Source organism: Convolutriloba macropyga, chromosome 1 (assembly GCF_964194025.1).
Source record: "Convolutriloba macropyga chromosome 1, txConMacr16.3, whole genome shotgun sequence".
NCBI classification, from domain to species: Eukaryota; Metazoa; Xenacoelomorpha; order Acoela; family Convolutidae; genus Convolutriloba; species Convolutriloba macropyga.
Window position 1 is genome coordinate 6,163,710 of NC_134468.1, and position 13,790 is coordinate 6,177,499.

The following is a 13,790-nucleotide window of genomic DNA, read 5'->3' on the forward strand; positions in this document are numbered from 1 at the left end:
TAATGTTTTCTCCGATCTTTGATGTTTCTTCCTCTCTCCCTGAGCCTTTTAACTCTCTCTCTCTCTCTCTCTCTCTCTCTCTCTCTCTTTAATATACTCGCGTTATTGAACTTGAAATGATCACAAATCCCCTCTTGTTGGATGACCTTGCTTAAGAAAAGGCTCCCCTTTCCTTGGGTGAATTCAAAAATGAGTCTAGGCGTAATTCCAACACATCAAGAGATTGATTCAGCTCAACACAAGCGCCTAGGAATAGTTATCTTCACATTGCGTCCCACGTAATCTGGTCGCTAATTATCAGACGAGTTCAACTAATTAGTGCGTTCAACTACAGAGCTCGCAACAACAGCATAGTAGCTGATCCTCGTATAATGACAACAGAAAGTGACTGAACTGCTCTATCGAAGGCAGTGGAATGTCTCACTGAATGATAATTTGTGCTATCAGCTAACAACGATATGCGCAGTAGGGCCTTCTTCAGAGTCCTCGACAGACCACCCAAAACTTCGATTGGTAGAGGGACGAACTAAATTCCTTGTTGGGCACAGCTATTTTCATACTGATCATATTTTCGATCTTCAGCATCTTTAAATGCATAGCCAGACATATCAAAAAATTACAAACGTAATGCAAATATCAACCAAAAACGTGTTCTTATAGCATTTTCGGAGTCGCTGGCTTTGTGAAAAGATCCATTTTTATTTTCTTGAAGTGTCTTAAATATGATGTCGTTCTATCATACCAGACACGTTGTTGTCCGAAAAAAAAAATATTCTCAGAGTGGAGTTAAAAAGCATTAATATATATATAAACAGCTATAAAACAATTTGTATAAACACATAAAAATTTGAGCTGTTCATGCAAGAGAACCAGGAATATCAATTCCAGTTCTCAACTGCAGTTTTTTTCACGCCAAAACTGATCCATTTCTATTAAGGTATAGAAACTTAAAACAAGACCAATAATAGCTCTTCTCCCCTAACGTTATCACAGCTTGTGCGATATCACTTGAAACCTGCTTATTCAAACAATCGATGTAATCACTTTTAGCTGAAAAAGGCCGACCGTCAGTTTGACACTCAAGGACACTTTTTTCAAACATTGACCATTATTACATGATCTCTTGCGGTAAGAAAACAATCGACTACAGTCCAGCGAATTGCTCTCAAACAGCCGGCGATCGGTTTGGTGGGGGAGGGCGAGGGGTTACTCAAGGGTGGAACTAACTTTTCAGACGAAGAAGATCCCTATTTGCTGGAGAACTAAGCGATTCCCTTCCTTACCAAACATTGACGTCATCAAAAACATCAAGCTCGGCGTTGTAATTAAAGAACAAAATTATAACTCCGTCCCATCGTTAGCAGAATCCGCAGCCAAGTCCGTATTTTATCATTTGATCAGTCAGTTCTCATCAAAACCTTCTTCGTGTCACCCCATATATGCTCCATCCTTTACCATCATACGAAAAAAAACAGTACCGTCGACGGCAGCATTATTGACTCTGTTCAACTTGCCAATGCTGAGCGACAGCTCAAATAGTTTGGATTTATCTTCACTTGTCAGACTACTCTTACTGTCCACGTTGACGTCGTCCCGTTCATGGGCACTTTCCAGGGAAATGGGAGCGGAGAAGTTGGTCCCGCCAGAGTACGCCTGCTATTATTTGCTCAGACACTGGTACAAAATTTACCCAACCCGAAAAAGAATTCCGTGAGATTTTTATTAATTACCGCAAATAGCGTAAAGGCATAGAGCGGAGCTTCGGCCAAACCAGTGCGACACAGAAAGGTCCGTAGTTTTCAGAGAGTACAGCATATCATCCTCAGTACACGTCGCCTCAACCATGACGTTTTGAACACATTTTGCTTAGTCGGAGACACATTGAACGCATGTCCGTTAACGCCTGTCAGCACCAATCTGTTCGACTTAGGCGCAATAGTATCTTATCATTTTTTCTCGTTAACTAAGAATAACACAGCTCCGTCAGCCGTTGACGAGCTCGATCACCTTCGGCGGCACACTCGCGCGCAGTCCAATGCAAATGCAATTTGGTCACTTTGGCTCCAGGAGTCGGTACCTGCTCTGAAGTAAAAAAAAATAAGAGTCAGACTCCTGCGGAGCAACACCTCAGGGTCGGCGACATATTTTGGATAGTTACAGAAAGCAACCCCAGGGGTTACTACCCCAGGGCTCGGATAGAGGAACTGTGTACGGTTCCGACAGCATTCCACGCTACGCTGACGCACACACGTCGTCCGGGTTGCTCGTCCGTGTGCTTGTTCCTTTTCTCGATCATCCGAACACCTTCCGGGCCAAAGGTTTTTACTGCGTACTTGAAATGAGCGCTCGATCCAGCGAGAACGTTTTAAATGCGTCAATTCTAAAAGACACGAGCATTGAAAAGATTAGCCAATCAGATTCGAGTATTTATAATGCACATAAAATACGCTCTATGTTGATTAGAAAACTGAGAAAAAATTCATTAAACATAACTTCACGTAAAATTAAATATGAAATATATTTAAAAAACAGTTTTCGGTTTAATAGTTTTTGATTTTGAGTGAGCTGTAGTCAATCGGTGACCATCTTAAACCTGTCAAATGATATCTAGATTTTCCGTTTGATGCAATTTGCGTTTCGCCTTTAAACTCATGATGTTAATGCGTTTTTTGCCTCAAAGTTGCAATGTTCAGCGTGTTTTCAGCTACCCACCAAAAAAGTGTGTTCACCAAAAAATTGAGTCCCCCCTTTGATGAAGCGCATACTAGTATGGCGTAAGGTTCTACTCTACGAGAGCTGTCAGCTACTTTGGTAAGGCCCTCCGGGACTTACAGGTATATCCCGTTTTTGAGGACTAAAAGTCAAAATGGTCAGACCAAAAATTAGTCAAGCAAAAAATTGCATTAAAAGTCCACAGGACTAATATAATTGCAACGAAGTTTGTTTGAGAGCAATTAATAAAGGTTCGGCAACGGCTCACTTTTTCTCGGTATTGAAAAGAAAATTTGTAAGGCAAATCTCAAGATGTTCTTAACCGTTGACGAGGAACAACAGTAGTCAAAGGGTAGCCCAGGTATGTCGTCCCAAAAGGAACCAGTATACCAGGTCTTTGTAAACTCCACCAACACTAGTGTCAGCGAAGCAAGCTGATTAGTTTGGTTCTCTGACGCTAGATTGCACCACCATCATTAATACACAGTCAAAATTAAATTTTCACCCACCAAATATAGTCAAAATCAAGTCAAGGCGGAACTCTCGCACATCTCTCGTCACATCTTTTTGAATATCTTAAATTGAATACATCTTTTATAGATTATTGTTAGAGGCAATTAATCATTATTTTAACAGACTGCGTTCTGACATATTTTTGATCTGCTCCATGATATGGAAACACATTGTTGCGTGATTTCTACTGTTATTAAACAATAATAGTTGCCCGAAACATTTTAAATTCAATTTCACGTACCACCCGATTTGAATAATTAAATTTTGTACAAAATTAAGAAAATGCGCAAACATAGGCACTTCAGAAAAAAGTTTACAATTATATTAAATCAGTATTTCATTGAAAGAACATCTTTACCAAATGAAGAGTTAAGCAGCACATAGAAAACCAGCTAACACCACTTCATATTAACCCAGCGATATCGTGACATCAGATAACGCACGGTTCCAAGTTCTCTGTCAACATTACAGCTGTGCTTCGAAGAGAACTTTCACGTTCTTGTCGTAGTCAATCGGGAGTTCTTTGCTTACATGCTTGGCGCCTATGAGGGCAGCACCTACAGCACTTCCTACAGTCAGTTGCACCAATCGGATACCAGTTAAGACTACGTCATTAGGGTACTTGGGCTTGAGGCCTTCCAGAAATCCTTAAAAAAAATGAAAGTTAACTCAGTTGAGTATTTTTATGCTCTGGTGAGGAACGACTAGTACCAGTAATTCATTGCCTTCAATCAATTTGCTCTCAACTTCTCTACTTTCATTGCATAGATGTTAAATCTTCGACTCATCGCTTAAATTTAATATTCCACTTAAATTTAAAATGATCCAAAATTAATCCAATCTCAATCGACGGACGATCAGTCAGGTTCAACAGCTCTAAAGCATCATCTCTTCATCTCCATCGAACCCTTTCTTTCCTTTTCTTGCAATCCTTCAACTGTCTTGGCTGTGATCATGGTTTTCATTTTGACTCCCTTGATTCAATTTTAATGGGCTAATAAGTGAAATCCATTTAACTGTGGTATTACATGCGTATTAGTTTCAATTAGGCTTTCACGTCTGTTTGCTGTTTCAGCCATGGATGGAAGCAAAGCATTTATCTATGTTTGACCCCTTGTGTCAGACAGGACTCATTGGTAATTGCTAGCAAATAAGTCTCCAATTTCGATTTTGTTTTAAAGAATTGAAATAAAATGTCCCAGATCTCACGATTTTGGTCAATCACTGTTTTCTATCAGTTCAAAAACTATCCAGTATGACTCTTTATGAAAGAGGCAGCCTCCACAATCCGCGGGTTTCCATGAGATACAATCATTAGCAATACACTGATCAGCCACAAACAAAGTTAGAATTTAAAAATAAGTTTCCGAGAAAGTGCCGAATGTGGAGGAGTTGAAACGACGTTCATGACTAGTGACAGACAAACCTTCTTTGAGTAAGTCGAAACTCTTGAAGATGCTCCCCACTGCTAGGACCTGGATACACTTTTCATTGTAGAACAGAGACTGAAACACGAACAATAGTCTCCAGAACACAGTAATTAGCAAACAAATCGGTTTAGTACAACCAAACGGTGTCCTGTTTTTTCACCTCTATTCTTTTAACCCCCTATATTTTAACCCCGATTTTTTAACCCCTACATCATTTAACCCCTCAATTATTTAACCCCTATACTGTTTCACCCCGATTTTAAGCTTCCTATAATTGAGGATAATTAAGCCTCAATTAATTCAATTTTAATTAATGGAGATTAAAATCGGGGTGAAATGACTGAGGTGTGAACATACTTTTCACACCTCAATCATTTCACCCCGATTTTAATCTGTAAATTCATGGACCATAATTGTCAGGGACATAGAGCTAACAACACAATAGTTTAATGCAAAACTATAACAATTAGCGAATTAGTTATCTCAACTAATCCTTAATGGGGCAATTAAAAGCAATTGAAAAGTGGATGGAACATTTCTAGCATGATAACCGCCGACTTTGAGTTTACTATTTCTTCAAAAAACAAAGAAATATTAGTTGTAGAAGGCCATGAGTTTTATGTTAAAAGATTAAGTAAGTTTACCACTGCCTGGAATTGCTCAAAATATCAAAGTTACAAGTGCCGCGTTTCCGCTTTAACACATTATGACCAACTTATTCGCGTGAACAGTGAGCACAATCATAGTGCTTCGATTGGAAAGCCGGCAACACGAAAAGTTTTTGGTGATCCCTATATGACATCGGTTCTCGAAAGCTCCAAGTTTTGGCTTGGGGATGGAACGTTTAAAGTATCGCCCAAAAACTTCTATCAAATATACACCCTTCATGTATATGTTCTCGGTATTGCCCCTGCTTGTTTATATGCCACCCTTCCCAACAAAACGGAAAAAACGTACAGCCGATTACTTGATGCCTTAGACACCTTTGCCCCAGATTGCAAGCCGGATAAGGTTCTGTTGGATTTTGAAATTGCCCCTATTAATGCCTTTCAAAAACATCATCCAGCTTCAATGTTGTCGGGCTGTTATTTCCATTTAACTCAAAATTTTGTGAGAAAAATTGGAGAACTTGGACTAAAAAGCTGGTGTCAGAAAATCATGAAGTGGCCCTGGCGCTTAAAATGATCCCTGCTCTAGCTTTTGAAAAAAAAGAGCAAATAGAAAAATCTTTTGAATTGATTGTCGAGGAAATCACTAATGTGGCGGATCAGCAGAATTTAGATAGCTTCGTTATTGAGAAAATAGACAAGCTTTGTTTATATTTCCAAACAAATTATATCAAGTGTCCACTATTGAGCCGTCCTGCCACATTCCCCCACAAATATGGAATCAAAGAGACGCAGCCGTTGAGGGAATTGCCAGAACAACCAATGCTGTTGAGGGCTGGCATTATTGGCTACAAACCTTATTCAGCGGATCCCATCCCGGAACTTGGAAACTTTTGACTAATTTACAAAAAGACGCTGCGGTGCAAAATTAAACATTTTGAATGCCTCATCCGGTCACAAATTCCCAAAGAAGAAGAAGTATAAGAATTTGAAAGGGAAAGTGCAAAACTTGATTCAAATTTACAGGGATTAAACTGATATTCAATTTTTCAGGGCTATTGCCAGTTTGACTTAGTTGTGTATTTATTGTGTATTATATTGTGTTTGTTTTTGTGTTGATTTAAATTCGAAATCCATCTTAATATTTTTGAGTTGGCGCCCTCCTTGCGTCCTCATGGAGTTACGTCGAAGCCTCATATCGTGACTCATTAGGGAATTTGATCCCAGGCGTTAACCCTATGATGGGACTCCTAATTGGAAACACAGTTTTGCAACATTTAGATATGAAGCTTGCACAGCGTAGCTGCTAGCAAAAATATCAATCTGGATTTCATTGGAAATTCTGTTAACGACACGGTTGAATTTTGTTTTGAATTGCTATTTTATGCCTGCTCAGAAAGTAGGTTTTAAAATTTAGCTTACATCCTTTCATTTGAAAAGTACCGGTTCTTCCGTCTTCTAGACTAGGACAGTTTTTGAACTTTTTTGATTCAAATCAAAGTGCAACATAAAAGAGGTCAGACTTGTCAAGTGTTCTTTTTCGATCAAAGGCATTGTTCTAAAAAGCAGTCTCGTCATTACTCTTTGATTTGAAACAAACGCAAGCTGTTCAATGCCGCACTCTTGAAGGTCAGTAGTTTTGTGTTATTTAAGTCCTTTGAACTTTAGCTTTGCTAATTGTTCTTTTGGATGCCGAAATAGGTAAAAGATTTCGGTGTTAAACCGATTTCGGGGTGAATAAATTGCGGGGTTAAATGACTGAGGGGTGATTATATACGGGGTTAAATCACAGCGGGTTAAATAAATCGGGGTGAAAAGAAGTAGAACCCAACCAAACATAAGTCACAAAAAGAGTAATTTTGAAAGTACAATTTTATCATTCGGCATTATTATTCCCACATTTTTTATGCGAATAAAAATCAGGATATTAACAAACCCACGCTTTTGGTGGGAAGACTGGGGACGAAGCAAACAGTTTAGAAGGGGAGCACAGGCTAGAGAAAATATTCAGTGCAAAACTTTTTGACTGGGCAGGGCTTTGAACCACCAAATTTCGGATAAGAGTGGAGGACATTAACCTGTACACTATACGCGCTATGTACATTAAATGCTCGCAATTGGTTTTATTTTAGGAAGAATCTTAATTTCTGAAGCGCAATTCAAATCACTCAATTCAAAATCTAAAAGTCAAGCGTGAAAAGGTCACTCGACAAGTGAAATTAAAAAGGTTCTAGAAAAAAAATTGGATAAGACACATATGTTTACAATAATTACTTCATATCTCTTTCGAAAGCCATTAATAAAAAATGTTACATCCGACAATTATTAAAGAAACCACGCGAAAATCAAAATATATCTGACAGCAGCACTTCACAAATAAGATTAACACGGCTCCTCAACTACTTCAAATTATTCCTAACTATAAATAACCAAACATGCGCTTCGAAGCGTGATGAAGTTTGAATCAAATAGGATTTGCGCTTTGGCAGCGTCAAAAGCATCAATTTAAAATTTAATCTAAAACGCACTCATCGAATCATCTACAAAAAGTGTCGAAAAATGTGAATGAAAGACGGACAACTTACAGGATCTGCCTTATCGCATATTCCCACAATACTTCTGCCCAGGAACCAGCCTGCCTCGTAGAACAGGTGGAGACAGAATGGGTCTTTCAGCTCCCTCGCTCCCTTCAGCACTTCCAGAGTGAACCTGGCCACGAAAGACTTCTCCAGTTTGTAGAAGTAAGGCTGCACGTCAAACCACGAATTGAGCTGCACAAATAAAGGAAATGATCAAATCACGAAGTTGAATTCATGGCTCTCTCTTATATCGTGTGCCCCTTTAACTTCTTTAAATAGAAATAATGAAATGAACAGCACCGGAATTTTAAAACTGTTTGAGTATCTGAATAAATTGAAGACTCGACTGTGGGGGGGGGGGGGGGGGGGGGTTTACTTTTTCATCGAAACCCATGCAGGTTAACTTTACACTGATATAACTAACTTTATGTTTAAGCAAATATGTGAGTCAATAATGTGAGTCAATATGTGAGTTTAAGCAAAAGTCAATAATACTTTTTGGCAATATCTGAAAATCAATTTATATCCTATAATAATTAGAAAAATTACTTTGATTTGGAGAAAAGCTGATTAAAAGATGATATTCGTAGCCATATATGTCTTTAAAACGAGTGAAACAATTTGATCAAATGGAATTCTACGAAATGAATACACATTTCAGACATCTCTTCGACTATTAAGTACATCATCAGTTGTTGATTAATAAGTACAATGAACCAGTTGCAGTGGTCTTGTCTCTTGACATACTGACCTTGAAGTATTCCCAAATTCTGCCTCTGACATAAGAGAGGTCGTAGTCACTCACAATGAGACGTCCATCATCGTCCATACATGTCTTTACAGCCTTGTGCGTTATCCAGTAAGCTAAAAAACAAGAATTTTCAAAAATTACTCCAAAAGATACCCGGACTATATCAGATTATTGCCCACAAAACTTGATTTGGTTTCTTAAAGTGAAATAACGGCGAATAAAGTTATAACGAATTGCTATCAAACTATTAACCTGGGCTTGTTTATGGTCTTAACTCGCTCAAGCCTATCTAGGCATGCGTAACAGACTGGATAGAAAAAGGACCACCATAAAAAAGAATCTGTAATCTCACCGGATCCTTCATCTGCCAGAATGTGTCCCCACCCCCCACAGTTGAATGTCTGGCCATCTGGGTTTATCAAGAGGGTGTTGTGTCCAGTACCACTGATACAAACTATTCCTAAAATAATCATGCAGTAAGTATAACACACATTAAGTGATAATATTAGACTCAACTACAGTTCGCGGCTGGAAAGCAAATGCGTACAAGAACTTTAGATTTCCATACTCCCGTATATCCCCTCCCCCACAAGTGCAAAGTTATCATACGAGGGAATAGCACTTTATTGCGGGGGGGGGGGTCGCCGACTGAGTTGGGAAAAGGCAAAAAAACTGGTAAGAGAATGTTCACGCGATCGCTTGATTACTCACTTTTTTACTCTCGCATTCATGTAATAATTTTTGTTTCACCGTAATCGAAGCATTAGGCTTTTAGTTTGCATTAACAGTTTTGTTCTCAGCTGTAATTTGTTCTATTATATTGATCAATAATAAAAATTTACCTTGATCAATATAACAGATTGCTCAAATCAAGATAAAAAGCCAGGCACTAGAACCTCAAACCGATTGCACTTGAACAGGTATCTCATAATATTATCTTTTAATGTTGTTCGGCTATTGAGAATTTACGGTGACTTTGACTTTGAGTAGAATAGTGGCGTTTACCGAATTTAGCGGATGTGGCTAGTGCCCCGAATGTGTCATTGCACATGTTGTACTCTTGACTGTCTGTTGGGTATCTCTCATGCAATAGTCTCACCATCTCCTTCTGCATCGCTGCATTGTCACTCCCACTCAATGCAAGGCCCTGCAATGTGAACAAATTTAAAATGAAACGCTCTATCATTTAACACTTCTTGAAGATTTGCAGCGAATACTCGGTGTAATTTTTTCAAGTATATTTAACAATTGGATTTGTTTAAACAGGAATTTACATTTTTAGGAAGAAATTACTTTGGATAAGCACGACTTAATAATCACGGCCAAAATTAAATTTATAGATGATAAGTGTCAGGCAAAGAACTGCCACGGCATAATCGTTGCAGTTCAAGGTAAACCACGAAAAAGACAGGATTACCTTGAACTTGTAACAAAAAATACTAAAGCAGCTAGCCACTGTCAAATTCCAATACATCACAACAATTTCTAAGTCAGACTATTTACATTTAAACTAAAAACGGCCACTTCGGCAAACGGTATGCTTGATTATTTGTTTAAAAAAATACGGATCTATTCTGTTCCCCCCCAGTCTTTTTATGAACCCCAGTTAGAAATTATTTGTTGTTATATAGCACGTTACTATGGAAGAAAACAGCACGTGCGCCTGGGGGTCATAAAAAATTTATGTTCACTAAGCTGGGGGGGGGGGGGGGACAGAATAGATCCAAAAATACTTCGATTTCCTTTCTCATCCGCAGATGACATAGATATACAGAATACAAGGGTGTGTAATATAATGTTACACTGTTAAATTGAGGCAACTTACCAATGACTTGAACTTGAGTTCCTCAGAGATGTTGGCTTTCTTCTTGACATCTTGGACCATATTGTGGATTGTCTCCAGACACTTGTCCACTCCTATCACCTGTGCCGTCACACGAATAAAATCAAAACATTACCAAAATAGTGTGAAAAGAAAACGTTCGAGTAACTTTTTTCCAACATTACAGTGTCTTCTGCCAAATAAGCGGTGCTGAAAGGCCTAAATTATTTAGATCTGTATCTTTGTTCGTAAGCTGAACTTATTAAACGCTGAAAGAATCCCATATGCAACTACGATAAGAAATACGTTTTTCAGAATTAGGAAAGCCTACTTCAGAAGACTAAAGGCCATCTACACTGCTCTTCTCTATCTATACTTTAGTGCTCATTGATAGGGGAAAGGGCTATAGAATTTTCTCTTTTAAATGCCTCACGAATCGATACATACCCAGACATTGCTCTCTGTTCCAACTGCCTCGGCAACAGTGTTTCCCTGTTCGTCCAACACAACTATCTCCGAATGACTGCCACCCCTGAAAAAAGTATTAAAAAACTATTTCCCAACACTCGTGAACAAAATTATTGTTTCTTAGCATATGTGAATCAACTGATCAGATATTTTGCTCCACTTTACTCCGTAAACCTCGTAAAAATTCTTATCATAGTGTCTCAAAAACATCATCAATTGGAATATCACGAAAACTCACTTGTTAAGCTTCCAGGGCATGTCAACATCTATCAAAAATTCTATTGTAAAAATAACCGATGAAAAAAGCCTAACTGAATTAAATCTATTCTGAACGTTAACGCTGAACTGTGAGCGCACTTGTACAGGTTGAACGAAGTTTTTCAAAAGGGTCATTGGGAGTCTAAACTGAACACATGTACAAACTAGAAAAAAAAAGGTGAAAACAAAGTGGATCACGTGGCTTTAGAGAGACTGATTGCCCTTGAAACCCTGCCTTTTAGTCTTTATGTTGAATTGCATGAATTTGTTTTATTTATTGCAATTGCGGATGGTCAATGTGTTATACCGCGTGAACCGTTCAAGTGACAAACTTCTTTCATAGAACGCTACAACTGTGTAATTTATTCCAGAAACTTTGGAACGATAGAGAACTGAAATAGACAAAAGCATACGAAAAAAACTAACGGATTGTTCTTTATCTCAAAGTACTCAGAATCAAGCAATTGTAGATGGATATTTCTATGTAGGCGTGTAAATTGCAACTTAAGGACCAACTGGAATAAAACTTTTTTCGAAAATTTCTAATTGACGGACAGGGTGAGAGGAGGTTGTCGAGCACAGTGGGCTATAGGTGGAATTATGTGTAGGGGGTGGGGATTGGGGTGATGTGGGGGAGGTGGTATAGTTGGGGGAGGGGGGGGGGGGGGGGGTGAAGAGGTGGGGGTGGGCGTGAAGATGAGTGGGGGGGGGGGGGGTGAAGAGAAAGGGGTCAAATTCTCAGAACCTCTATTCCCTTCACGCCCTGAATTTATGTCTCCAAAACAATTTCGATGACTCGCTTGATTAGAATCTAGTCAGCCGAAAGGCGTTGAGAGAAATTAATATCTTCGGGGCGTTACCTTTGTTATTCCGTTTTTGGGTCCAAAAATTAATCAAGCAAAAAATCGCATTAAAAGACCGTAGAATTAATACAAATGCTACAAAATTCTTTTGAGACCAATGAATAAAGGAGAAAAGATATTTACGAAAGACTGTCATAATTGACATGCTCTAAGTCTTCCTAGCTGATTCATGTCTTCAATATTTAGAATAAGTAGCCCCTATCAACTCGTACTGACGTGAATATACGCTGCTGATCCCACTAACCATCGAAAAGGTTGCATTTTCTGTGTACGATCACACAATAAAAGGGCAAAAATTATATTTTTCCAGCGGTATAAAAGTTGGTTAATTCTTTTTTTTTCAGTTTTATTTCACTAATGGTTTACGTACTAAGGCACTAAGCAAAATGCTCAACCGATTATCCTTAGTAGTATTTTGAAAAACAGTGTGAGCTGAGCTAAATTTGATTATTTACAAACAGTCGGCCGAATGATGTCAAAATAAGAGACAAAATGTTTACATGCAAATCTGAACCAACATGGAGAGAACAAGCTTTTTAATGCTCATGCAGAAATATGTCTGAACTCTTGGCAAAAGATATCGACCAGGGAAAAAATAAAAAAAATTGTGGCTTTCAATCTGCTAAATCCATGTAGCAATAAAACAACTAATCGATAAACTAACTTGATTTGCATGTTTTCATTTATTCAGATGAACTCAAAATATATTTTGAGCATTCCCACTGAAAAAAAATTTTGTTCATGTGAACTAAAACATTGTGAGGATATGCAAGATGAAAATCTATGATCACTTAGCACCATGCCAATGAGTGTTTAAAATTCTCAAATTTCTTACCCTTCGACGCCAGCATAATAAACCTTGTCTGGAACATCAGCCATAATTGTATGTGACCAAACTGCTAGTGAGGTAGAGTATATCGAGGGCTTGATTTGTTAAACCTGAGCACACTAACTAATTTCTTCACCACTAAGTCACTATAAAGCGAATCTGAAATATCAAACAGATTACAAGAACAAAAGGTCGATTCAAACTATTCAGTTTACACAACTTAAGAACTCAATACTTTCTTTCTATCTTTCTTTATTCTGTAATCTGCAAGAATGCAGTAAATGAATAGAATAAATTCGATTTGAAGAAAACGTGACAAACAAATCATACTTTACATAAATTTTCAAACAAACCAAAGTCCGCGAAGACGTCGTTTCGTTTGAGAGTTCTTTCACAAATAGTTTCAGAGCCTTATCGTTTCAAGATTACATAACAGATACACTGATTCGGAACCCCACAATGATCTGAACTGACATTTACAAGAATGATTAACAACACTTTTCCTAATTAGGGCGACTTCATTATGAGCCACTAGATTTTACACTTGTTCAATTGAGATCAAAGCGAAGATAACATCAATTTCAGCTACAAACACAAAACTCAAACTTGATATGATTGATGAAAAGTGTCAAGGCAAACAACTGCCACCGAATAATCGTTGCAGGTCAAGGTAATCCAAGAACATGACGGCTCATAGGAGTTCAACAAAATGATAGTCCTTAGTGGACATCGAAACCCTAAAACATACTGGGCAGATTACCGGAAAATAGCCGCCATTGATTCCTATAACCCCGATTGGGATTGAAAAAACAGTAAAAACGGAAAAACACTGATTGATGTCAGAACATTTTTTTTAAGTGCAAACTAATTTGATGTCATTTCGTAGTTAAAAATACTCCTGTTTCTTAGTGAGAGGATACGAGGGCTAGTATCAATACCTATAAGCACTAGAGATGG

The 13,790-nt window shown here is 38.2% G+C and overlaps 1 protein-coding gene across 1 annotated transcript in view; it reads right to left on the reverse strand.

Moving 5' to 3' along the window:
* Nucleotides 1-3,429: 3,429 nt before the first annotated feature.
* LOC142334567 (N-acetyl-D-glucosamine kinase-like) overlaps nucleotides 3,430-13,790 on the reverse strand; it is a 144,666-nt gene continuing 134,305 nt past the window's right edge. Inside the window, exons 2-10 of the mRNA XM_075382698.1 lie at nucleotides 12,840-12,992; nucleotides 10,863-10,947; nucleotides 10,419-10,517; nucleotides 9,599-9,740; nucleotides 8,946-9,053; nucleotides 8,594-8,706; nucleotides 7,849-8,034; nucleotides 4,652-4,730; nucleotides 3,430-3,872 (exon numbers count right to left, since the gene is read on the reverse strand). Of these exons, the coding sequence (XP_075238813.1) occupies nucleotides 3,691-3,872; nucleotides 4,652-4,730; nucleotides 7,849-8,034; nucleotides 8,594-8,706; nucleotides 8,946-9,053; nucleotides 9,599-9,740; nucleotides 10,419-10,517; nucleotides 10,863-10,947; nucleotides 12,840-12,883 (1,038 nt within the window). The 5' untranslated portion in view covers nucleotides 12,884-12,992 and the 3' untranslated portion in view covers nucleotides 3,430-3,690. The remainder of the gene's footprint in view (nucleotides 3,873-4,651; nucleotides 4,731-7,848; nucleotides 8,035-8,593; nucleotides 8,707-8,945; nucleotides 9,054-9,598; nucleotides 9,741-10,418; nucleotides 10,518-10,862; nucleotides 10,948-12,839; nucleotides 12,993-13,790) is intronic.